This window comes from Apteryx mantelli, chromosome 8 (assembly GCF_036417845.1).
Source record: "Apteryx mantelli isolate bAptMan1 chromosome 8, bAptMan1.hap1, whole genome shotgun sequence".
NCBI lineage: Eukaryota > Metazoa > Chordata > Aves > Apterygiformes > Apterygidae > Apteryx > Apteryx mantelli.
In genome coordinates, this window is record NC_089985.1 from 39,782,456 (window position 1) to 39,808,815 (window position 26,360).

The 26,360-nt window shown below is 41.0% G+C and overlaps 1 protein-coding gene across 1 annotated transcript in view; it reads left to right on the forward strand.

Annotated features, from left to right (window-relative positions):
• PATJ (PATJ crumbs cell polarity complex component) overlaps positions 1–26,360 on the forward strand; it is a 158,718-nt gene that overhangs the window by 37,586 nt on the left and 94,772 nt on the right. The window contains exons 16-21 of the mRNA XM_067301340.1: positions 2,396–2,560; positions 4,314–4,442; positions 18,483–18,692; positions 19,589–19,702; positions 23,164–23,550; positions 24,687–24,807. Coding sequence (XP_067157441.1) covers positions 2,396–2,560; positions 4,314–4,442; positions 18,483–18,692; positions 19,589–19,702; positions 23,164–23,550; positions 24,687–24,807 — 1,126 coding nt within the window. The remainder of the gene's footprint in view (positions 1–2,395; positions 2,561–4,313; positions 4,443–18,482; positions 18,693–19,588; positions 19,703–23,163; positions 23,551–24,686; positions 24,808–26,360) is intronic.

The window sequence follows — 26,360 nt, forward strand, 5'->3', positions numbered from 1 at the left end:
TTGATTCCTAAAGGAAGGGATTAATGGAATGCTGAAAGTGTTGTTTAAATTCTTTGGCCACTAAACAAAAACTTATATACACAAAGCAATAAAGCAGTGCTACAGAGTAATGTAGGAAAATTTAATTGTATATTTTTAACAGTTTTATTTATTACTGTGCAAGTTCACAGATATGTTGAAACCTGGTGAGCATAAACTTTTTTTCTACTTTGTAGCTGAAAAAAAAAGAACAACAACAAAATAAAAATGTGCTCCAGGGCTAAAGCTATATATGCCAGATTTGAGCCCAGAGTGTGTTTTTGCAGCCAAGTTATAAATCCCCTTAAGTAGGGGTTTGCAATGGAAAAAGTGACAGCCCCATTCCTAAAACAGGCAGCTCTACCTGGGCCTGATACAGCTGGGATTAAAATGTGATCAGTAATGAATTTTGTTTGTTTGTTTTGATATAGAGTGGGGTTGAATATTGATTATTTTTGATGATGTGTCTGGGTTTTTGACAGAAAGTGTGGTGTTTTCATTTCTTCCTGATTTTAGTTAATTTCATTGGGCTCTTTTTTTTTTAAGAGGAAATTGCTTCCTTGTGTCCTTCTCGGTTTTGTTATAAAATTGCTTATAGAGCAGCTAAGCAGGGTGGTGGGGTGTTGGGCCCCCTACCTGCTTGGAGGCTGGTCCCTGGCCACGGCGCGGACGGCGCGCGAGTGCCCCGGCTGCTGCCGAGGGCCCAGGAGCTCTGCGCATCCGCCGCCGCCCGCCCGCCCGCCGGAGCTGGGAACTTTCCACCACGCCACCACTCTCAATGCATTAAAAAATCCTTACGCGTAGATACTTCTGCTTAAATAATTAACTAATGGATTAGCCTGATAGCTCAGCAGTTGCTGTAATTCTTAGAGGAAAAAGCCACGGCAGTTCACTTTGCTGTGCTGGAGGCCGGTTCCGCCTCTCTGAATTTTTCTCCTCAGGTGGGCTATAGAGTGAGAGGAGCTCTGTGGTTTTCAGCAGTAGAGGATATATTTATGCTATAGAAAGCACAAAGAAAAGACAGAAAAAACAGAGGTGATCTGAAAGGAAATGATATATATGAAGTGAGATTGCTATGTAGTCTTGCACAAGGCCGAGTCCATCTGCAGAGTAGGGAGATTTGGGAAGTATACGGATAGGCTCTGCCTTAAGTAGTTCTGTGCACAGAAGTAGGTGCTATGTTTTCTAGGATAAAACACACATCAGCATTTTAGTTTGGATCTGGAGTGAAGTTTTGAAGAGAATCTCCAGTTATTCCCAGTTACTGTGCTGTGGTTCGTGTTGGGGAGCGGTTGGAGTGTGTGAATTGGATTCCTAAACCAGTGGTTGCTCTCCAACCCGCATGGGCCTTCGGCACGAGACCAGGCTAGAGACACCCCCAGAGGAATCCCTGAAACACGAGTAGCGTGGGGATTGAGTCCTCTGCACCAACTGGGTTAAATCTCTGCTCTCTGGGGCTGCACTACTTGTCAACATAGATGATATTCACACCTATGACACCTACTGAAATTCTGCTTTCCTTGTATTTAAAGATACTGTTATGGTCCAAGCAGGTGTAACCTCATGATATTGCAAATCATAAAAGAGGATAAATCACTGTAGTTTTATTTTCCTTAAGAAATGTGACTGCAATATCCCATTTTTAAAGCAGCGTTGTTATCATTTTTTAACAAAGGTGTATAGTTTATAAGATCCATTAACAATTGCTTTATGGTCTTCTGTTGTCACTCAGTAGTTAAAGCTTATGCGATTGTAAGCTTTCTCTTGTCAGGGTTTTCTGATGAATTGCTTACTGTAATTGGTTTGGTTTTTATTATATAAACATTCTTGCGTGTTTTCTGTAGGATCTATTTCAGTTTCAACCATTTTGTTATATTTTAAACCTCTGACAGAGTTATGCTAAGTTTTACTTCATGTTTTTGATTAGGGCTCAAAATCTGTATTTTCTTAAGCAGTTTGGTAAATTGATTTTTTTTTTTTTTTTAATGCAAACACATAAGCCTAATGCTAAAAATCCAAAGCAAAAAAGCACGAGTGAAATAATAATGCTAGGAAAGATTTGGACTAGGAAAAGCAGTGAGCAGTAAATGAGGGCACGCTGAAGAGAGCAGAGACATGATAGAGAAATAGTTACAAGATCTTGCGGGTGAAGGTTAAGTCTTACAGTAATGCGTGCATACCTCAGGCTCTATATGTTAATGAAACTATGCAAGCTTTGCTGGAATGTCTAGTAAAACTAGACTTTCACATACCGTTACGGAAAGACAGCTACTGCTCTTCTTGTAATGGTTGAAGTAAACAAAAAAGGTAATTGGGGAATCTGGTTGATATCCTTTTAAATATCTAAGTCTGGATGGATATTTTCTCTTCTCTGTAGGTAAATGGAGTTCAGCTGTATGGAAAATCACGCCGTGAGGCAGTCACTTTTCTAAAAGAAGTGCCACCTCCATTCACACTGGTTTGCTGCCGGCGCCTTTTTGATGATGGCAATGAGTCCCTCGTTGATGAACCGAGCGTGGGGGTTTTGCCTCCGGAACAAAAGGTAGGCTCCTCATCTAGTTCCCGTGGGTAGAAGGACACTAACCTTTTCAAAAAGTGAATGATATTTCTGAGATAGTGATTTAGTTTTCTGAAGATAGTTTTTGTTGTCCTTTTGTTGTTTGATCCAGACCACCTTTCAGTCTGAAAACAACACTTCCTAAAATATGTTTATATAGTTTTGTGAGGTGGTTTTACATCCAATTGTCATATAAAGCTGCCTTTGCCATTCACTGTGGGCTCCTAAGGGGCTGCCGGTGTTTTCAGTGAAAGATACTTCATGTTTGCAACAGTACAACTTTTGCTGCAGTTTATACAGGTTGGACATGAGAAACTTCTCTGTACTATAAATACAAGGTAGGTAAATCACTGAGCTAGCATGCTGACTATGTACATCCCATCCATCATTCTTATACTTAATAGGTGAGTGAGAGCTTTGAATTATGCTAAATCACATCTTTGCCACCATTAGCTGATTACTTCCATGTTCTGAATAAAGTTTTTCTGCAGAACTGGAAAAATATGAAACTTTATGTTCCTTTCTATTGTGGAAACTGTAAAGTCCCAAACTAAAGCTTGTTGCATGTAATGGTTGTTCCTGTTTATAAAACATGTTTATGCCTTGGTTTCTCATCTTTTCTGATTCAACACCCTGTAAGGTGGGATTTCTAGGAGCACAGTTAAACAAGAAATAAGGACTTTTTGTGGAAGAGTAGAGTTCAGGGAGTACACCACTGCTTTTTATAAAAGGCTCTTTCTATTACAATAGAACTTGTTCCACAGCGGTTTTTTGGTGTTGCATTTTACTGAGCATTTTCCATGTGCATCCTGTCTGTGGCAAATATTTGCCATAAGATGATACTGATTGAGTGAACAGAGGTCTCCTTCTCACATGGCTTTAGAGCCATCTCACAATATTTCTGCTTGCTTTTGACAGAGTAACAAGGAAAAGCATGTGGAAGAAAAACTATTTCTTCCTTTTGCCTCATGGCGGTGGTCTGCGCAAGAGGCGTATTTGTCCAAAGAACTAGAGTTTAATCAGTGTGAAGTTAACAGTACAAGATTTTAAGGCTTTTCTTGTGACATCTTACATTCATATTTTGTAAAGATTGTACTGTTGAAAGAGCAGTAAAGTTAAAATATTCATTTTGAGTTAGACAACAAAAGATGCCTTTTTTGGAAGATGTGTTTATGAAGCTGGCCTCACCCAGGGAAACTGGGAAACTATACCTCTTTCAGAATTTTTATGCTAAGGCATAAATGTAAGAAAATGCTTTTTCAAACTGGGTGTTATTGTATAGTTAAATATAGATTTTTTTTTTTTCTACATATGTAAGGCCACGAGTATCAGAAGATCTCTCTAATGTCTGGTCTTTTCATTAGCTGTCTGTGACTGGTTAAATATTTTATGCTAAGAAATCTATTTTTCCTTTATGCATCTAATGGGACAGCTGAAATTCATCAACATGTAACAGGTTAGTAATGTTGTAACAATTAGGTAATACATGGGTATTTGTATGCCAGGTTGGGCCCTGATGCTCAAAACAGGTAGGCATAGTCCCCAAGGAATATCCAAGCAGCAAGCCAGAGAAGGTACTAGTATCTAAAACTGGACTCATAATGTTCAGTGAAGTTGTAATTCCATAAAAGGTCATATTTTAGGGCATGTATGAACCATAAATAATCAAAATATTGAATGAATAGTGCTTGTAAAGAACTGAAAGCACTGTATTTGAACTAGAACTTTTATTTTTCAGGTGAAACCTGAGGAAGGCATTAATCCTGAGGAGGAAGAAGGGGAATTAGCATTATGGTCTCCTGATGTGAAGGTTATTGAACTGGAGAAAGATAAAAATGGTTTAGGATTCAGCATTTTAGACTATCAGGTATACTTTTCCATATCACTAAATGTGAAAAATCTCTTTGATCCTTTGTTTTGTATGATGCCTTAAAATGTTTTGTGATATTGTTGACTACTGGGTAATCAGCTTGGCACTTGGTCCTAGAAACTGTGTAGGGAAAAGTAATTTACTTTGAGTCCAACTCTATAAAGTATAGTGTAGAGCTTGTTCTAACCTAGTCTGGTTATTGGACGTGATAGTGAAAAAAGTGAAAAACTCCAACTCATAATTCTGAGTTTAAAGGCTAAATGATGGAGGGAGTTGGATTTTGTTTTATTTTTTTTAACTTGAAATCACTTTTCAACAATGAGAGTAGCAAGAATATTTTCTTAAATATTGCGATATAATTTACTATTTATAAAATTTAATGAGTCTTCTCTCTCTTCTCTGACTGCGCCCAAATTGCCTTTCATTTATGAATACAGTAAAGACCCATGCTGGTCTGCAAACTGTGGTCCCATTCAAGTCCTGGAAGGACTGTCTTCAGCAGGGTTTGGATCAAGCCATAAAATCGAAACTATCTATTTTCCAAAACAGAGGTTGCAGAAGTAAAGTTTTAACATGGCTGTCCTTCACATGCAGAAAGTCAGGGCTGACAGGTGAATTAGTATTGCAAGCTCAGTTTTTGTACATACAAATTTGCTTTAATAAGTTGCTTTACTTTCATAGTATAAGAACAGAGATTAAAGATCCTAAATTCCTTCCATTATGCTTCGCTGCTTAAACTATTAAACCAGTATTCCAGAGATATGGATAGAATTTTCAATATTTTAAAAAAAAAAGTATTAAAAAGAGTTGACTTTCAGAAGTCATTCATAGCTTAAAACATTCTCTGAGAAGAAAACCTCTTTTTTAATGTCAAAACATTTTGACATAGGTTATATACTTTAACGGTTAAACTCATTAGAAATCAAGGGAGAAGTCCTCTGTCAGTGTAGTCGGGGGAAAATTCTGCTGAAATTAATAAATTTTTTTGCAAAATATTGGCCCCAACTAAGTGTATAGAAAACCTCAAAATCTGAAGTCAGAATTAAATGTTCTTAATGTTTCTAGTCAATGTAATATTTTTTTAAAACCTCTAGCAATCATGTTTTTAAGGAAATAAAATAGCTGGATTAGTCTTCATAATAATATACACATCACATCTGAGTGCTGCCTAAACATTGTAGTTTAATAAAATGTATTCGATTGTTATGCATAAATGTCAAGTGATATAAAATTCAATTATATTTTTGATACAATAAGACATGAATAGGGAATGGATTCAAATAAAAAAAATACTTGGAGTATTATGCAAAACCATTAATTCTATATTTTACCAGTGTGATTTAAGATTACTGAAAATAGATCCTGTTAGTCATTTTCGCTGACACATGTTGTGTTGCAGTGCCAGCTTTACTGTAGAGTTGCTAGGAGTCTTTACAGAGCAGTAATACGCAGATTTGCTTTTAAGTTCTCGTATAATCAGAATTAATGAAGGCTTTAATAACGGGCTTTTTATTTACTTATTCGCAGATGCAAATACATGAGCAATGTTGTGATACTTTCGGCTAAATTTAAATAGATTCTAATCAATTCTAAATGAGTGGTAAACCACTTAAGCTCAGATCTTTATAATTTCAAGATATTTATGTATAAAGTATGCTCTTTTGTTTGGGATTTGCCTCTTAGATCTTTTGCACTCTTCATCATGTGCAGATTAATTTTTAGACAGAGATATCTGTAGCTGTGTGTGCGTGTGAGTAAATATCTCCATCATATTCTTGAGGGCATGGCAAAGACAATGAATAATTGTCTACACTTAATTGGGGGTGTGGGGGGGGGAGTGTAGTTACTGGGAGATTGTTCAGAATTCTTAAAGCAGGGTTTACCAAAAAGCACAAAATTACAGTGAAATTGTGGATTAAAGGACTCGCACACATAACTGTTTTGTGCATATCTTTTTGCAGTTTTATCCTGTTTTTAAAAAATGAAATTTTTTAGCCCCCTTTTCTTTGTTTTGCAGGGGGAAAAAATCAGTCTTTATAATGGCAAATACGCTGCTTGCGCTATGTATCCACTATTCATAAAATAGGCATATTCGTATGATTACTCAAAGTGAGCAAAGTCAGGAGGGGTAGTCACACGGCCTAGCTTCACATCTCCAAACAAGGTGCCCTGGTGAGGGACCGGTCTCTGTAGGCCCCCATTAGAGTTGATGGAAGGGACGGGGGGGGTGAAGGACTTTTTGAGAGGTGATTCGGAGCAGAAGGCTAACTCCTGGTGCTCTGAATTGCCCTATAAGAGCCTCTCTCTTCCTGCGCTGTCTGTTGTGGAAGTTTCCTTAAACTTCTGCCTTGGGTACCCGACTTGGAGGTGATGCGACTATACCTCTGGGCTTTTAAGATCCAAATGTGTTTGTAGCTTTTGGTTGAAACGGAACTTCAGAAAGACCGGTGGGAATATTTAAAGTAACATTGCAGAGGGGAAAACCGTGATGCACTATTATAACATCTTACCTTCCACTTCCATCCAGTTATGATAACATCCTGGAAATGCTATCGCAGTACCAGTGTATACCAGCCCGTTTCGGTCACTTCTTGTGAGGGAACGGTGACTGTTATCTGCAGGATTTAAGGTCCCCTGAAATCCTGCTCCCAGAGAGGTGTTACCGTCGGGGGCTGTTGTGGCGCTGATCAAAGCCAGATGCTCTGCAGCGGTGAAAGAATGTTCAGCAATTAGGGAGCAGGCTGCTTACGGGGTACTGGGCAAGTTTCTTCCCCCTGCTTTCCATTAACGTGTGCCATTTATTTTGAAGCATGAGGCTTTTTACCTTTCTCTGTTGATTTTAATTATAGAATTAGACATGATGCTGAATGTGCTCGTTATAAGAACACTTATAGCATTAATCGTCTTGTTTTCTCCAAACTGTCTACAGGCTTGGCATAATTGTGCCTCAGTTGTCTGAAATGTTGTAGTTTCCAAGCCGTGCTCTGAAAAACGGTATTAATAAAAACTCATGGTGATGTAGAATAGGAATTGGAGTACTGCTCAAAGCGAATGCTGAGATCGAGAAATTATTACTCTGGCATATTAATTTTTAATGGGCTGTCTTTCTAATAATGTTTCATCTATCAAATAAATGATAGGCATATCCCAAATGACTTGCAGGATATTCCCAGAAATGTACAAACATAATTCCAATGTCTATATATTTTAATGAACTAATTACAAATTAATTATACCAATTACGTGTAATCAATAGTATTTCTACTTTGTCCTGTGTCGTCTTTTTTCTGTCTTTACAGGTTTAAATGCTCAAAACAGAGCTGCCTTCTTTTTTAAGAAGGTCCTCGAAGGATCTTGCTAAAAATTTGTGATACCATTACAGGAATAGAGTAGGCTTAGCATTTTTGCTGTAGTAGAACTGCGTTTATGTAGGATAATGCTCAGCTTCAGATGTTCACTATGTATAAAAAGATCTTTTTTTCTCCTTTGCTGAGTGTCCTAATTCCTAATTGCGCATTAGGAAATCCAAAATCTTTGAAATGGGCGCCGTGTTAGCAAGGCTGGCAGTTGGCGAGGGGAAAGGGGCGGCCTGGTCTTGCAGCACGTTGCTTGAAATGAGCCGTTTCACTGGGGTGGGGGGACGGGGAAGGGGCCGGAGGGAGCGGAGGGGCCGTGCCGCTGGGCCTCGGCGCGCTTTCCGCGGCCGATGGCGAGCGGCGCTCCGCCGAGACGGGAGGCAGCGCGGCGCGGCCGGGATGGGGTCTGCAGCCGGGCCCCTGCCCCCCTTTTGGCCCTTAAAAAGGTGCGGTGTTCGCTCTCGCGGCCAACTTCTACGCTAAGTAATACATGCTCCCTCCCTTAATTTCCTTGTAATTTCACTTGGAGAAGTTGCTGTTTTTTTCACCTCTTAACTAACTTTTATGTAGTGTCGCTGGCACATTTAGCGGCAAGCGTGTTTTGATGGTGAATGGGGGACCCAGTGTGCTGTTTGTGAAGTGCCCTGGGATCGTCGGTGATGCAAGGGGCTGTGTTAACCGTGTTTATTGTTCTTTGCCAGTAGATGCGAAGGTATCTCGCTTATTAGGAACTTTGTCTAGCCGAAAGCGAAACCTCCTAGCCAGCAAGGAAAGAGGTAAGGCATTGTTAGCGAGGCCAATATTTTTTGTTAGAAAGAAAGAAAAACAGAAGAGGGCATGGTGTGTCAGTAGGTTAGAACAGGGGAGAAATGTTGTATAAAAATGACTGTGGTCCCAGGGGGTTAGAGTGAGGGGGGGGGGGGAAAAAAGCACACGAGATGAAGACATTTAGAGAGCGAAATGATCAGAACAGTATAAAAGATACTTTGAGTAGCCCTGAAACAGTGTTTAGCCAAGACCTGATGCGTGCAGCTGAACAGGCTCTGTCAGCAACGTTTTACAGAAATATTGGAAAAACCACAGGTAGCTGAATTGCAGATTTCTTGAGGCAGTATTGACCAGAAGGTAACTTGAATGGTCTGATGAGCTTTTATCAAATTAAACAAAAAGCTGAATGGACTTTATGTGGAGCTTAATTTACTGTGCTTTGAAGTCAGAGTATTTTAAAGCATCTGTTTTAAAGTGCCTGAAACCAGAGGGGCTGCGGACTGGGCTAGGGAGGGTTCGCATTTGCCGTAGCTCTGCTATAGCATGGCCTCGGCTGTGCTCAGGTGGCCCGAGGGCATGGACCGCGGGACGGGGGCGCCTGCGCCGAGCCATCTGTCACAGCGTGGTGCAAATATCTACCCATCCTTGGAGGTGGTAAAAGTTCTTGCAGCGCTGTGTGGGCTTCATGTCACCGTGGCTTGACGCAGCATGAAGCATGCTGCTTCCCCGCGTTGGTGCTTAACGTGCTCTTCGCATAGTCCAGCAAGGGCAATACCACAGCCTCCTTATTCCTGAACTGGTCTTCATTATCCCCGGCAAGTTTTTTCTTAGTGTTGAACCAAAGTCTTTGTTGTTGTGCATTCGGCAGGTTATGTTTTGCCCTTCTCCCAGGGAATGCGGGTAGCAATTTTTTTTTAATTTTTTTTTGGTAACAAAATAACTGCGTAGTCCTTCTCAACAGGAAGTGAAACAATTCAAGTGTCTCCAAATATCTTTCCTTTTTTTTTTTTTGTGCCCCAAACAAACAAGCTCCAGATGTAGATTTACAAAAAGCTGACTTATTGTTTGTAAAAGGTGGTATCCAAGTAGATGTTTTTACTTTTTTGGTTTGTTCGTTAGTGAGATGTGGGCTGGAATGCTTTGACATGTTGCTGGCTAAACATTTGCCCTCTTGTGATAATTTGAGCTTTGTCCGTCTTGCAATAAGTTTGTTATGAACAAAGAAGCATATTCATGTCCTTGTTAAGCACATTTCCACCTGATCATGTGATGGAAACCTGTGGCTTACTGGCAAAAGCTGCACAGCTGTATTAAAAAGCAGTTTTACAATGGCTATCAGCTTGGTACTGGGAAAACTGATAAAGGCAGCTTTTCTCCCATCTCTACAACCCATCTACATTCATTAACATCAAAGTTGTGTAAGCCTCAGTACCAACTGTGTTGGTACTCATCTCACGGAGGATTTGCTTCTTTCCCTCTATGGGAAAGTTCTGCATCCTTTATATCATATTAAGCTGCTTCGTTTGCAAAATAATTCTTAATAGTGTGTCATGAATTGAATTCAATGTAGCTTTTCGAAAATTCTCTTGGAGTTCAGCTTAAATACTACTTTTCAGGACTGAAGAGCTAGTGAATGCGATTGAGCACATTCCTGGTGAAGTTTCTAGGGTGTTCATGATTAGTGATTTCCAAAACCTCTGTACAGCAGTACCAGAAACCACTTTAATAAGAAATCAAAGAGACTGTGTATCTCAGCATGAGATACAGAGAAGATACGCAGGGGGAGCTTGCCGAGGTAAAGAGGCTAAAGAAATTGGATGCAGGAAGTCACATTAGGGCTTGAGTTGGCTCCCCTGGAGCTGGGCTTTCGGGGATCGTTGGTCTGACTTTTTGGGTAAGAAGTTAGGAAGCAATCTCCTGCACAGAGTGGACTGTCATGTCCTAGAGGCAGCCCTTCTCTACAGACCCCATCTTTTGTGAGCTGTTACAGCCATTGCTATGGTCAATACCCGAGTTTGCAGAGAAATTGGAGCATTACTTAAAACATCTGTTTTTCTTTGGTTTGTTGCATATCCTTGAAATAAATACTAAGCAGTATTATTATTAACCTTTAGAAATGTTTTCCCTGTTCCCCCAAAATCTACCAATCTGGTTGTTCTTTTTCATTTCCTGCTAGAAAGAATAGCTTTTAATAAAAACAAAAAAACCTCAAACCAAAGAAATTCATTATTATTCTGCAGCTGTCTTCTGCCTGCAAAAGAAGGCGAGAATTTAAAGGGCCAAAACTGCAGCTAGTTTTTCTATTAGAAACTTTCAAAATCTGAACGAGGGTAAGATTATGTAGATGAGAGACTAGAGAAAACTATTTAATTGAGTGCTGCTTATGGAAGGGCTGAGCTAGTTTTTCAGTGAACGTGTGGAGATAGAACAATGAGCGTTTAAAAGCTCGACCTCGGCAGCTCTGAATCTGTTGCACCACTTCCGCACTGATGCAGTTTGAGGTACATGTTGGTGCTGATGGATTAACATGAGGAATTCTGGAAACTCTTGGAAGTTAAGAGGTATTCTGCTTTCTTAATGCCCTTCTGGGAGATGCTGCCCCCCAAATCCAAATACTGGTGCACTTGGAGTTTTTCTGTCTTGCTCTCACTGCTTTCATTGCCACCTTGAAATACTCTGCACCCCTTTTGCCTATCCTTCGGTCTTCTCAGGTCTCCATACCATTGCAAGTCTCCTTTGGCCCAAGTCACTCTTTGCAAATCTGTGTTGCAAAAATGGTCTGCCCTGTCTCCACGCTTTTCTTTAGAAATATTTTCTGTAGAAATTCTGTAGAATTGTCCATAAAAATCATCTTTGTGGTTTATGATGCAAGTTCTCCATAAAGAGAGTTCTAAGTTGTCTGAAACGTGTACCGCACTTCCAGCACACCGGACTGGTAGAAATGCCTCCTTGGCTTACATGGCAGATTTCTTAGTTCAGGGATTATTTGAATTTGAAAGTTGATCAAGCTCAAAATGTGCATTAAGGCCATTGGCTGTAGGTTATGCAGGTGATACCATTCATATTTTTTCCCTTGGTTTGTTGGTACTTTTTTCTTTATTCCCAAACTTCTCTATCCCTTCTTTTATCTCATCACACAGTGACTTTCCTCTGTTTTGTTTTGTTTTTAATCTCTGTGGGTTTTCCCTGTAGTCAGCATCCAGTATGTTTCTCTGGAGCTGGAATGTCTGAAGGGTAAGATGTTAGGAGAATCTAATGAATGTAATCCCTGTGACTTTAGCCCTGAAGGTGGCTGAAACCTCGGACTGAGTGAAAACTTGTATGGATGAAAAGGTGGCTAAAAGATGGTGATGTGCACCTGAGTCCACTGTACAGCGATGCTTCCCAAACTACCGTTCTCGATGCCTATCTTTTGATCCTTTTATTTCAGAACATCAATAGCGTGCAAGATTTTTTTTTTTTTTTTTTTTTTTTTTTTTTTTTTTGGCTTTAGATCATTCCCTGGAGGCACTTCAGTCCCTCCTACCTGCTGCATGTGCCATTTCTCCAGGAGATGAACACTCGCTGAGTAGTACTTGCCAGCTCTGCCAAGCCTACACTGGTTTGAGTAATTCATGGCCACCAGGTTCATTCTTGCTGTAGAAGACCAATTTGATTTCAGGTCACAGATGATGAAAACCTAGTGTGGGAAACCATTGTGCCACCTACTCATATTTCCCTGTTATTTATCTTTCCACCTTTGGGTGTGACTGTGTATGTTTTTTCTAGTTTTTTTTCTTTCTGTGTGAATTCCTGTTTCTTTGCTGACATTTCCAGCAACAGAAGTTTTGATTAATGCTGGCAGCACTAGAGCTTCTGGAATTCATTGCTTCGTTCCTTCACTGCAGATCAATAAATACTTACATTTTATTTCCTGTGCTTTGCTTTACATCACAAAGTTCAGCCTTCTTCCTTGAATACTCTTCTGTGTTTAAGTTTGTATTACTTTAGCACGTCAGGTTGCAGCTTATTTCTTTGGTACATCTAGATGCTGTTTGTGTTGGGTAGTCTTCTCCACTGGCAGTTCCTGAGACTGACTCCTCTCAATATGTTGGAGTGAGTCAACAGAAGCTTTGGGCCTTGAGTCTCGATCCTAAGCCGATGCCACCTTGAGGAGGGAATTGGACCTCGCAGTTGTTGTTCTTCTCCTCTCCGTTCCAGTGGGGAAGTCCCTAGGGCCTTTGAGAAGGATGCAGGCTGTTCTCTTTCTCGACTCTTGCATCCAGTTGGCACCGTTGGTCCATACGTGGAGGGCGGCTCTGTGAAAGGAATGAGTGGCCCTTAAGATGAGGACATGGGAGAGTATCTTGAATAATTTCCCAACACTGAGTATACAGGTAGATGATTTACGGCACAGTTTTGCCTTTGTTCCACCTAAGAGTAAGATGAAAATAAATGTTTGCATTTGTCTTTGTTCTTTTAATTGTTCGAGTCTGTATGTTCCTTGTTACCAGCCTGCCGCAGTGTTGTGTTTAAGCATCAGTAGGAGTCCTTCAGTCTGGTATCTTATTCGATTGCAAACTGAAGAGTTTTAAATATGTATATGTATGTTAGACCTGGAAGTGGTCCCATGCAAAATGTAATGAAGCTGGGTTACGCTGACCTCTGAGCTCTAACATGTGTTTGTTTTGGCTCTCTCGCAAAAACCTGCAGTATACAAATTGGCACTTGTAAAATTGTTCAGATAAATCAGAATTGGTACAGAAAAAAAGTTTCAGACTGTTTCTTTTGGGATCCTTTGCCATGCTATTTTTGCTGTGTGTTTTCAGAGGAGTGTTTTTGTGGCAGCAGGCAGTTTGTTGCTTGAAGAGAGCTAAAATATTCTAGGAAGTCAGGCTCGCTGAATTTAGATCTTAAGTGATGCCAAAACTAATATAGCCTGAAACTAAGTGAGAGTGACTTTGTACAGTAGATGTCAGTCACCCGCAGCTTTGTCTTACGTTTTCATACGAGCCTTTAGAAAAGAAAAACAAAAACAACCCCCAGAAAATGTGGTAGCTGCTCACATCCGATGGAGTTACGCGTACAGCCCGCGGCGTGCGACGGGCGCCCCGTCCTCTGCGCAGAGCGAGTGGCCCGCTCCTTCCTGGCTGCTGGGCGGACTGGGATGGACTGGGGCGAGCCGAGCACGCCGCCGGCACGCTGGGAGCTGATCCTGGTCTGTAGTGCCCTCTATTGGCTGCTGCAGAAATCTCCAAGTTTGATAACGGTGGTAAAGGTGTCAGTCGATGGTTACGATTTTAATTTTCCATGCATTTAATTTTCCATGCATTTTCAATGCGTGACGCGGGCAGTCCGTATCGGTTATATTTCCAGATTTGTTTCCTAGGGAAGCCTGATAGCCGCGTGTAAATCTTTGGTGCCCGTGGCAAGCGTAACTGTTCGAAGCCCTCACTTAAGCCACAATAAAGTTACGCGCTGCAGCAGCGCAGCACATGGGACTCTGTTAACGTGGTGCTCAGGGGACTCTTAATAGTTTAGCAGAGCTCAGGTTTTTAAGAGCCTTCGTGCAGCTCAGGATCCTGGGGTCCCGGAGGCAGCAACTGCAGTGGCCCCTGCCTGACTCTGCACCGCTAAATGAATCCAGAACAAATGGGGCCCTGAAAATAAGAAGAAAAATCTGACACCTGGACTCCAGGAAACATTTGTGGATTTCGATGAGGAGTGCTAGGGGGGGAAGGGAGAACCCACGGTTCAATGCAGTTAAATATATGGTGTGCAAAGTGTGAATAAATTATGACTATTTCAAACAAGTCCATATACTCTGTGGCTGGCTCGAGCACAAAGCAAAGGAGACAGCTAGAGCATGCTGCAGTTCCTTGAAGGGTTACTGGGAGGCCAGCAGCCCGGGCTGCTGCGAGGCGCCGCAGTGGTCAACTTTGATCGTTTATGTAAGTGGCGATTTTTTTGATATGTAATCCTTTTAAAAAAAAAAAAAAAAAAAGAACTTGTCTTGGTGCTAGCGAGTGAGAAGGTTTTGCCTTCTGGTAGCTTTACTTTCCAGTGCGATTACTTTGGGATCTTTTCTTCACTGTTTGTAAAGGATTCCTCTGTGCTGCCCGTTGAAGTCACAGTTCCTCTTTAAATGTGCCAAGCCCAGTTCTGCCCATTTTAAAATGCCCGGCTGGGGTCGATGCCTGCTGGGCTGTCCTGCGGCCCCGTCGGCTTGCAGCCGGTCCCCGCCTGGCTCGAGGCGGCCACCCTCTCGCTGCGGCGCGTCGACTGGTTCCTGCGCGCCTCCCGCTCTGCTGTAACGCACAGTCCTGCGAAGGGATAAAACCGTCTTAAACTACTGATGTCGAGTTGCTTCTGTAATCCAGGAGAATACCCTTACAGCAACGTCTTAACCCCGAGTTTTTGGTGTTGGCTTTTTTCCTCCCAGCCTGTAAATTCCATCTGTGTAAATGAGCCTTTTACATCAAAGCAGCGACTGAAACCCAGTCCTGCCTGCTAGTGACTAAAAATCATTATTATCTGGCAGCTTAACGTAAGCCAAGTGAAATGATTCAGGAGCCTTAGGGTAGGTGTGCAGTCACAGCTAGTGCTGTTTAGTAACCTCAGATGGATCTAGATGGTCCGCTAACGTAGACGTGGCCCCTGAAGACCACCAGGGCGTCTCTTCAGGGCACTGTGCGAGCAAACTCGCTTGGTGCAGTTAGGATAGAAAGTCAAAATCTGTTTATCAGCCTGCTGCCAGCACTGGCTTCTCTTAAAAACAAAACAAAAGCACCAAGTCCTGTTGTATTTGCGTCTTTACAAGATGTGAATATGAATTCAGTGTTTGCTGTCTTGTTTTAGCAGGTATGGTTCTTCTGGGTGCGTTTGGTTTAGAGTCAAATCGTAAGACAAGGTCTGCAAAAAACATTGTTCCTTTTGTTTTCATAAGAAAAGCAAGGTGCAGTCCACAGATGCAACAGCCTTCGTTAATTTGGAGGGAATATATATTAAGGATTACACCTTAAAATTTGGTAGGTCTGTATTTTCAAAAGTGATTTTTATTGCATTCCTGATGGCAATCGCGCTGTTCTTCAGTTACTGGTGGGAAAGGTTCAGCGTTTCTGCAGCACTGCTTGCATTGCTGACTTAACCCTGTCACTGGGTTGCTTACATTGCTCTTCTCTTCCTGTACAATAGCTCCCTCTGCTTGAAAACAGCAGTGTAATTATAACCTATAAAAGAATGAGGCCCCTGTTTTGTATTTGCCTGATCAACAGTTTTTAATATGGGCCCTTTTGTTAAGAAGATTTCTTTTGCTGCTCTACATGAAGCAGTTCCAATATGTGGCTTACTCTCATGCATGTTGCAAAGTAATGGCCATTGCTATGCTGGTCTCGAAACTTCACCGCATAGGAGCTGTGCATGTTTGCAGGATCTCTATCATTTTCATTTTAGCATGAAAATTAGAGCTGGTTGGAACACTTCTCAGTTAAATTAAATCTTACCGAAACAGGCTGATTCACTGAAGCCAAAATGTTTTGATTTCAATGAAAACTTAGTTGAAATAGGAAAGATGTTTATTATCAGAAATATTGTGGTTAGGCCACTGACCTTAAATATATAGGAGAAGCTGATGGTGAGATTCCCATGTCCTACTTGAGTGATTCTGATCTGAGATCAAAAAAAAAAAAAAGCTTTGGATCAGACAGAACAGGGATTTGAACTTGGATCTCCCACAGTCTCAGTCACTGCCATAATTACTGGGCGAGTCATTCCCTTGCGAATTATTGTCAGCTTATCTGCATCAGTAAGGATGAGCGCTGTGGGTGTTGGGTTTTTTCTTTTTTTTTCTTTTTCTTTTTTTTTTAACCAATATAACTAAGCCAGCAAAAATCGTAGTGTAAGTGCTGTACTGTCAGCAAAGGTGCAGTTTTGCTGAGAGAGCGTTTGCCCATTTAGGGAACCACCATAAACCTTGTTTGCAGGGCAAGATAAAGCCATAATAGGAAAACTTGCTGGTTAAGTTCTACCGGCGAAGCCTTCCTAATGCAGATAATGCCTTACTTGCTTGACAACGGCTGTCTCAACGTGATCCTGGTTTTGCAAAAAAAATCCAAAAGGTTGATTTTTATTTTGCATTGGAACAGAATCAAAAATCTAAAAATCTCAAAAGTCTGTGTCAAATGGAGTATTTGTTCTGTGGTCAGCTGTCACAAGGATGGACAGGCACGTGGTTTTGTCGGAAAGGGCAGGCAAAGCTGGCTGTGTTTGTACACAAAAGGCAGCAGTGGCTGTTTGCAGTTCCAATATTCGACTCTTTAAAGCAAAATCCCTTTTTCAGGTCCTGCCATCCTTCAGATTCTTCTTCTGGAATTCCCCCTGTGTTTTTCTTCTTTTTCATAATTTCCAAAGTGAGACAAGCTTGGTAGTTGAAACAAATGAAAGAAGTTCTTTCCACTCTGCATTGTACGAGGCAGATCTGAGCATAAACAGTTGGGCAGCCCAAGCGTACTGGCCCTCGTTCAGGAGGCAGCACATCGTCACGTCGTAGGGAGAGGCTGCTCGGCTTGGCTGTTGAGACACGACACTTGCAAGGAAGCCCCTCCTGTACAGTATGGATACCTGCTGTTTGGAAAGGTTATAAGATGGCAGGATTAAGCAGCAGAATAAGAATTATTATTAATATATATTACTTGAATTCAGCTTCAGCGTGATTCTTCCTACTGACTTCTAATTTAAACTTCTCTAATTTCAGGCACTCACAGATATTACATTCATTGCCTCATATGCACATACTTTAAAAAAAAAAATGTTCGTTTGGAAAGCAATGTATAGTTGCATAAAAATAAAGAGTTAAAAAAGCATTCCTGTTTTCAGGTCAACACTGAGGTGCTGAATTCATGGTGGTCTTTATGAGTTGAGTTTTGCCCTTTTTTGATCCCTCCCATGGCCTGAATGAGATGCAAGTCCTGAGGGAAAAATAATATGTTATTATGCATTTGAAGACGCAATGTATACAAGGAGCACTTCCAAACTTTATGAGCACTTAGCAAGGGGGAGAAAGGGGAATTTTAATCCTGGAAAAATAACTCAACCATATATTTTTGTGTATTTTTCAGCCACTATGTAATAAATTCTGATCATTTTATTGGATTGAGGATATATTTTTAAGTAGCTGAATGTTTGATAGAAATGGTACATGATACAATGCAAAGGTAAATGTTGGAAAAAGTTTAAGTGGAGTGAATATCTTCATGTCAGTTTACAGTCTCTCCAGTGTGTACAGTTTTTTTTTTTTTTTTTTTTTCCCCCACGTTACTCTATCTTCATCACTACTTAGTCTCTCTTCTATTGCTGTCCCCTGTATTCTCTACTAGGCAGCAACATGGGGTGAAGAGCGTGTCTTTTATAAATTATCATGCAGATTTTACAAGACAGGAATACTGTAATAGCTTAATAAAGTTATACTCCTGTTTCACTAATACTGTTTTTGCAAGGATTATTCTTTAACACAAATTTTGCTGATATGAAACTCTCGAGTTACATGCACCATGATTATTTTATGTAGCTCTAGTACATAACAGAGTGGGTGGAGGATTGTGGAAGAGTCAGGAGCCAGTGTTGGTGTTCTGCTTGCAGGTTGGCCTGGCCTTTCCTCCGTATGTAAGAAGAGGCTAGGGGAGAGTATCAGTCAGCTTCAGAAGCTAAATTTGCTAATCTTCTAGGCAAGCAACAGAGTATCCTCCTACTGCAAACCTTCCTTTTTTAAAACTGTAAGGCTTGACTGTATTAGTAGACTGTCCTTTTGAATGTCTTAACAAGGTTCAGTTCAGTAGCATAAGACAAGGAACATGTTTAACTGCTCCGTATATATTCAAAATAAATAAACCACCTTTTTGTTGGGGGTCTGTTTTTTTTTTTTTCCTTCTTTTTCCAGGATCCCTTAGACCCGACAAGAACAGCCATTGTGATCAGCTCTTTGGTGGCAGGTGGAGTAGCTGAACGTGGAGGGGAGCTTTTACCAGGTGACCGCTTGGTATTCGTAAATGAGAACTCTTTGGACAGTGCCACTTTAGCAGAGGCAGTGGAAGTGTTGAAATCTGTGCCGCCAGGTACAGTTTCTCTTGGAATCTGCAAACCTTTGGGGGTAAGGACTGATTTTAAGTTTTTTCCATCTCATTCTGTGACGTGCATAGACAGGGTTGCTGTATTTGCTTTTCTGGGAAATTCAGGGCAGAAGTATGTATGCGTGCGGAAAGCAGCAAAGTTGCAGTGCATACTCCTCAAACATGTCCAGAAACTCTGGACAGCTGGCAAACGTGTCAGAGTGGGCAGCTGTGTGTCCAAAAGGTCTAACTGCAAAACCATCGTTCTCAAGTTCCTCCTGAAAGAACGTTGAAGTGGGATCAGAAGATGTGTCTGGGCAAACCTGAATGTGTGCTGACCCAATGCACGGTTGTAATGTGGTTCCAGCAGTTTGGCAAATAGGTTAAATATGTGCCAAAGTCCATTTCTCTCCAAGACAGTGTGAAGTGCTTGCTTAAGTTTCTTTGATGTCAGTGGAACTTAATCTGTTTGAGGTCAAGACTAAATTCAAGTAGAATTTCCTTTTTCTGGACTCAGGGCTTTGGAGCAGACAGTAGTTTACCTGAGAACACTGCTGCATTGTTCATCAAGGGCACCCAGGCAAAATTAATTAAAGTAAAGCACCATCTAATAGAAAGTGCTTGTAATTCAAACTGATAAAGGAGTGGTGAAATAGGAATGCAGAAAGGCTGTTAAATGCATTCTTTCCTTTTAAAAAAAAAGTTTTATTTTGTTGTCTTCCTCTCCTACACATCTCTTTATTTTTACTGTATGTATACTAGTATCTTAAAAGAATAAAAGCTGTTCCCTTCACCTTCTCCATTTCTGGGACCTCCCTTTTTTTACTGTTCTGTTAATTTTCTCCTCTTCTACAACTACTGCTTCTCTCTTTAGTTTTTTGAAAAATGTGGGATTTTTTTGTTTTCCTGACTCATGATTTTTGATTGCCTTTCTTAGGGAGAAAGCAAAGAGGAGGAGAACACGCGCAATGTGGATCCCAGCAATGTTAAAAACAGCACTGAATCTCCAGAACCAGTAGATAACTTCTCAATAATACTTGAAGCACCACAGGTATTTGGTTACTTTTTTGGTTTAGCTTAAGTTTATAGGGGCAGCAAATGAAGTTTTAAAGTCAGAAAATAGCGTCTCCTTCAGATAAGACTTCAGTTTTGGACAGGAGACGGTTTTGATTCTGTGATGACTCACAGAATCACAGAATGGTTGAAGTTGGAAGGGACCTCTGGAGATCATCTAGTCCAACTCCCCTGCTCAAGCAGGGTCACCTAGAGCACATTGCACAGGATCGCGTCCAGGCGAATTTTGAATATCTCCAGAGAAGGAGACTCCACAACCTCCCTGGGCAACCTGTTCCAGTGCTCTGTCACCCTCACAGTGAAGAAGTTTTTCCTCATGTTCAGATGGAACTTGATAGTCTGGTTAAGATTCCCATCTACAGTAGGCTCTAACAGCTAATTGTATGCGAACTGTATTGTGAACACCAAGCGTACGCATAGTACTTACCAGTGCAGTTCCTGGGCTGCCTTGTCAAATTTATTACATTGTTAAAATACCTTGGGTTACCTTGGATATGAAATAGGAATGCTACATTACTAGTGATCATAATTTTTTCATTCAGCTTTTGGAAGAAAGTGAAGTGTGGAAGCAGAACGCTTGCAATGAAGCCAAAAAAAAAAATCCAGTTTATAATGCAAGCTTGAAATCTGTTCTTCTTCATAGACTTGCTATGTGTTCTCAAGTAATTTCTTTAATCTCTTTCTCAATTATTCTTTTTCATATTTTTTGAGTAATAATTCTGTTTATTGTGGGAGGCTAAGGCACTAAAGGTAGTGAGAAACTCAGATATTAGGGTAATAGGCAGTAGTATTGCAGTACTGATCTGTATAGGATGAGAGAGATGTGAATGTTTTTGAATTTCCATCTGCTCTCAAATGCTTTGCAAACGTGAATTAATTCATATTGGGAATTGTATTCTTTTTAGACTGAAAATTAGTAAAGGATCATCCAGGACTACAACACAGTGATAAATTCTAAATTTCCATATTAAACTTCTTAAACCTGTCTACCTGTCTTTAAACACAAACCTATCTTTAATACGGAAGCAATAGATTAGAACCACCAAGAGAAGCAATATGATGTGGTAGAGGTAGATATCCTATGTAGAAATTAGCCTGGCCGTGAACTTTACTGATTTTCCTGATGCAGAATGGAGTTTGTTGTTTACCAGGTGCATAGGGAGGGTTCCTGACAGATCAGTTGGTCCTCTGCCAGCCCAAATTGCTTCTCTACTTCATAAAACAAAACTAATGCTATAATTTTAAGTATTTTTTTTTAAGTATTGTTTCATCTTAAAGACCTGGTGAATGTGGAAACTGGAATGATCAATTTGTATAAAATACAAGTAGAGGTATTTGCTTGCTCGTGTTTTACCGTATATATGATGGCTCTGATAGTAACTTAGAGAGATGGTATAAAATTTCCATCCATTTATTTTCTTATCTGCTCATATGAGAGCCAAGAACGGTGTGTCATGATGGCTTGCACTGTTACGTTGTGCCGTAGTGCTGATAAAAGAAGGCTGGTTAGAAAAAAACCCAGGAACTCGAACATTTTGTATGCTCCGGTAGTAGACTTTACTGTCACATTTGCGGTATTCCCCACGCCGTTGGTAGCGTCTGCTACTGCAGTGCAGCAGCCTGTGATTACCCATACCTAAGTGCTGCATCAGGAGATGGGTAATACAAATTGCTGTGTGGTTTCTGAGCTAAGTCAACTCCTGTATGCAATGCTGAACTCGGAGCCTCTCCCAAAAGCGCAGTGCTCGGAGAACGGTGCCGCTGAACATAGCACAGTGAAGTAAAGCTGAAGAGAATTAGAGTCTCTTCAGACTGGGTATTTCTTCAGATAGAAGAAGACAGGGCAGATGCATTAAAGGAATATTTAATGCCTTTGAAAAATGTGATAACTTCTGGATTGCTAATGTTCTGCGCTCATGCCGACTAGCATTACTGCACTGTTCCTTTATGCTCTTGTCTGTCTGCTCTTTTCTCTGCCGCCTCTCACTGGAACTGTGAGCACTTGCTGGCAGTGCCTGGGAGTTTTGTTCGGTATTTGTACAAACCTAACAAAATGGGATCCTGGCACTAAGGGTCAGAAAGAGCGAAGCACCCTGGGGAGTCCAGGAAGGGGCAGGAAGGAGGAAGGAAAACGCTTGGATTCAGTACCCCTGAACGTGCAGCTTTGTTTCAGGGCTTGGGCTCTCACTGCCTCGAGGGGCAGGTTTGGGTGTACGTTCCTGGTGGCCTTAAGCAAAGGAAAGCTTTGTGTGCGTGGCGAGCTTTCGGGTAGCTGTGCAAGGTGTAACGTTTCGGAAACACCTGCGCAGAGTCAAGCTGCAGTCAGGCTGGCCCGTGAGCCAGTTAATAGCACCCTTCTCAGTTTAGGAGAAGAACAGAGCGTGGGAAATTGGGGAGGAATGGGACAACTCCCAGAACTGTTGGGCAAGGTCTCTTGGGGAGCGGATTCGAAGATCGTTTCTTTTGGTTCTGTTGCGTCTTGCTCTGTGCTTTGAAGTCAGTAGAAAACTGAGCACTCTTCTATTGAAAACAGCAGGGATGCAGGATAGGGAGCAGGTATTATGCCTTCCTCTTCTTAATTCCTCGTACCACCTTGATGCTGGGTCGAGTGAGGTCTTTCAAAGCGACAGCTCTAACCTGGCTACAGACAGATCCTCTTCCCTCAGTGAGGGCAATGCACATACTGCAAGGAAAACTAGCGCAGGGCATCTAGGCAGCAGGTAACTGTAACCTGGTTTGATGTATTTTACCTGCTGGTTGTTATTTGTGATGGATTAGAAGTTGCTCGCGTATGCCTACTTTTTTTACTTTGTGGCATAGAGGTATATGGATCAGAGCTAAGGTGACTAGGTTGCTCTTTGAATAGTTGTAGTGGATTTTTGTTTTGTGCAGAGTTTTTTTTGCCTGCAGTTAAAAGTATTGTATGGAATAACTAAGGGAGGGACAAACAAGTATTTTTTTTTTTTATTGCCTATACGGTTGCCTAAGCAAACTCGTAGGCTGTTTTTTCATTTAGCTGGTGGTGTTGTGAGAAATACACAGGGTGATAGCACGTAAGTCTGGAGCACAGAGATGCTTTAGGTGGTTTTATATGTGCTTTTTACTGTAGGCTTTTTAGTGCTATTTAATAATTCCCATTTCCTAACTTCAGTCCAGATTCTCTTTTTCTGAATGGCTGCAGCAATATCTGAGCTTTCCACCTTCCATTTCTTTATCTTTTTAAAAAAAATCGCAGTGCCTACTTTTGTGTTAAAATCATAAATCAGCACATGTTTCAAGGATTCACTTTAGTTTCTTTTAGTAAAATGCAAAAGGTGGAAGATTTTTAGTTTAAAAATCAGGATATAACTTTAATATGGGCCTAACCTAAAACATAACTTCAAAAGAGTTAGAAAGAACCATAATATAAAATCTGTATTACTGTAATGTTTTGTGCAGGGCTTCAGAGATGAAACGCTTGAAGAGCTTGAAGAGCAAGAAGAGCTTGTTGATGAACCAATTTTGGATTTAGGAAGGTCATTTCAGCTTCCTCAAAATGATATGGAGTATGAGAAGGAGTCCTGGGAAATGCGTGAATTTCTGAAACCTAGAACAGAAGAAGTAGATGAAGAACGGGAAATGTTGGTAGATGACGAGTATGAAGTGGATTCCGACTTCCTGAAATATAGTGCGTCAGGTGGACAGAAGGCAACTTCAGAGCCGGACCTCAACTCTACAGAGCAATGGGCAAAGAAACTTGAGACAAATACACTACAAGACTTAAGATCTAGTGTTTGCTTCAGTCGAAAGCAGTCCCTGGAATATCCACTCAATAAAGAGCAGATGGTGAGGAATACTGGGGGGGGTCCCAGTGCCATATCCTGACAGTGAGGACCTCCGTATCAAGACCTAAACTCTGTAATGAGTTTCTTGTGTGTAATTACTAGATGAGATCTTGGTACCTCCAACTTCTTTTGTACGGAGTTGCATTTTGATTGCTGCTTTACAAATAGTCAGTCCTGTTATGACATTAGGAAAGGTTCTTTCTGTTACTTTGTGTCTGTGTATTTAAGTGCTTGAATGATATGCGCCCTGATTGGCATATTTACAGACATCCTGTACTGGGGTCCTCTTTCCCATTTCTGATTTCTGACTCATTTCTTTTTTGCAAAATAGCAGAAGGTTAGGTCACGGTTTTAATAATCGAGGGGCTTCAGCAGCAAAGATAGTGAAAGAAGCTCCCTCTTTTCCTCCTGATTTTTAATCCTGATCAATTCCTTGAGCCAGATGATACTGCAGTTGAGCACAAAATGATATGGGGGAAGCAATTGTAAAAAGCGTGCTGGTGGATAAAGAAGTAGAAGCAGAGATAGCTTTGGGGATATTGCCAAACTCTTATTTATACATCCTGCTCAAGTGCTCTGAGATTTTTTTTTTTTTCCTTCTAAGTCTTTGTTCATTCACTTGCCAAACAAAAAAGTGATGATAATGGCCTTCCGTGCAGCAGCTTCTGAGATGTATGCTTTTATATGGAGAAACAGAAATGAAAATGGATTTAAAATCACAGCCACCAACAGAATTCAGGGTTGTCTGTTTGGTCCCCTTTTGCACTGTATGTATATAAATAGGCAAAAATGTGGCTTCAAGTGCCAGTTTTATACCACAGTGCACAATATTCAGTCCATACATTTGTCTCTTAAAAACAACAAATGAGCAAGAAGTCAATAACTTCTTGTCTGGATTAAAGACATGCAAAAAGATGTGACAATTGTTTTATATGGTAATTGTGCATAATATTTCTCACACCTCTCTTTAATATAGTGCCTAAATGAGCAGTTAGCATTCCATAGTTATCTGAATAACTAAATATGAATGTAGCTCAGAAAATCTGAATGTTTGCTGTAAAATCAATGTTTATGTCAAATACTGCTATGTAAATGCCAGTGCTTTCTAACTTTGATTACTTTTTCTTGTCCATGAAGTATGAAGAAAATGCTAGTATAAGTTCACAATCTTCTGGAACCACAGCAGACAGCAGCTATCAGAAAGGCATATTTGATACTGAAATTACCCAGCCAGGAGCAAAAAACAAGATGGATTTAGGTTTGTAAGAAGCTTTTTCATATATTTTAATTTCATATTTACAAAATTTAACTTTTATACCAAAACACAAATTTGTGTTCAATCTTTTGAATGATGTAATATTCAAATGAAGAGTTCTGCAGGCTCAAGGCAGTCTGGCTTCAAACAGATTCCAGCTTCCTGATCTCGCTTCTGCCTCCAAATATTTCCCTACCATTGTCACAGTGCTATGGAAAGTGGCTGCAGCTGCAGGGGTTTGCTTTGTCCTGCTGGTGGAGAATCAGTGTCCTCTGTGTAGCTACGTCCCCAGTGGACTACACACCTGAGCAAAATAACTCATGGCTATTTCTTTCAGGAATTTGCCTTGGTCACATTTGACTGCTGATTCTATAGGTTTTCACACTTTAAATAAATAAATAAATGGGGGGGAGGCAGGGGAATGTTACAGGCTCACAGGGTAATTTTACCACAACCAGCATTTGCAGGTGAACTGAATGGTAGGTGATTGCGCTGTATCTTGTTTTTGCAATCTGTGCTCAGGAGCAAAGTGTCTCCTTCTGATGGCCAGAGAGCTTGCCCTCGGCAAGAACGCTGAGTTTGGTCGGTAATTCCATGGAGCCTGCTCTTTGGAGATCCAGAGCAACCTGTGGGCCTGCTTGTAGTGTGAGACACTGCAGCAACCTTTTTAGTTCCACAGCAGCCCAGGAAACAGCAACTCGCAGCCTGCCTTCATCTGCTCTGTCTGGTCTTGCTTGCTGCTTCGTGAGCATCTCCACTGATCTGGCTGTTGCTGGGACAGACATGAAGAATTTGTCTTTTTGGTCTCTGTGCTGCCTTTCAAGGCAGTGAGATTGTTGTCCCTGTGCACGAGGATTTTCCTTGCTGGGTCTGAATCAGTCCTCTAGGCTTGCATCACTGGCTGAGTTTTGGCTTTCTGCAGGCTGCCTCAACTGGAGCAGGGAGCAACCCGGTCAGGCAATAGAAGTGGCAATGAACACGCTGAAATGCTTCAAGTGATTCCTTGGAGAGGGAGGGAGAAGGGGCTGGGGTGGAAATTTTAACAAGCACTTTCTTCCGATCTAATCTGGATTGGTGAGGTTTCATTACATTGGCATACATGATTTGAGCCATTTCTTCGGGGCCTAATTAATTTTTCCCTAAATTAATGGTTGGAATTTGGTACGTTATTGGGGGACTAATTTATAAGCCTGCCTGAGATAACACTTGCTTGTTGGGAGAAAGGAGGTTGGGTTTTTCCCTTTCTTAGTCATCCAAGTCTCATACAACCAACAGTGTGTAAGCCATACCAGTAGATTAATGACTCTGGCAAGGAGCTGTGGTGGCTTAATTAATGTTGATATTTATGGCACCAAAATGACATCTCTTTTCCCCAGTGTGATGGGCTTCCATGCTGGAGCAGAGATTTGCTTGCACTGTTCCTTTTGCATGAAGAATGAGTTCACTGTTTCTAATTGTGCATTTTTGTGAGGAACATCTCTCATGTACCTAAGCTTACCTCAGTTTCACAAAGATTTGGCATTTCCTGTTACTGCCTGACTAGATATGTCAGAAGG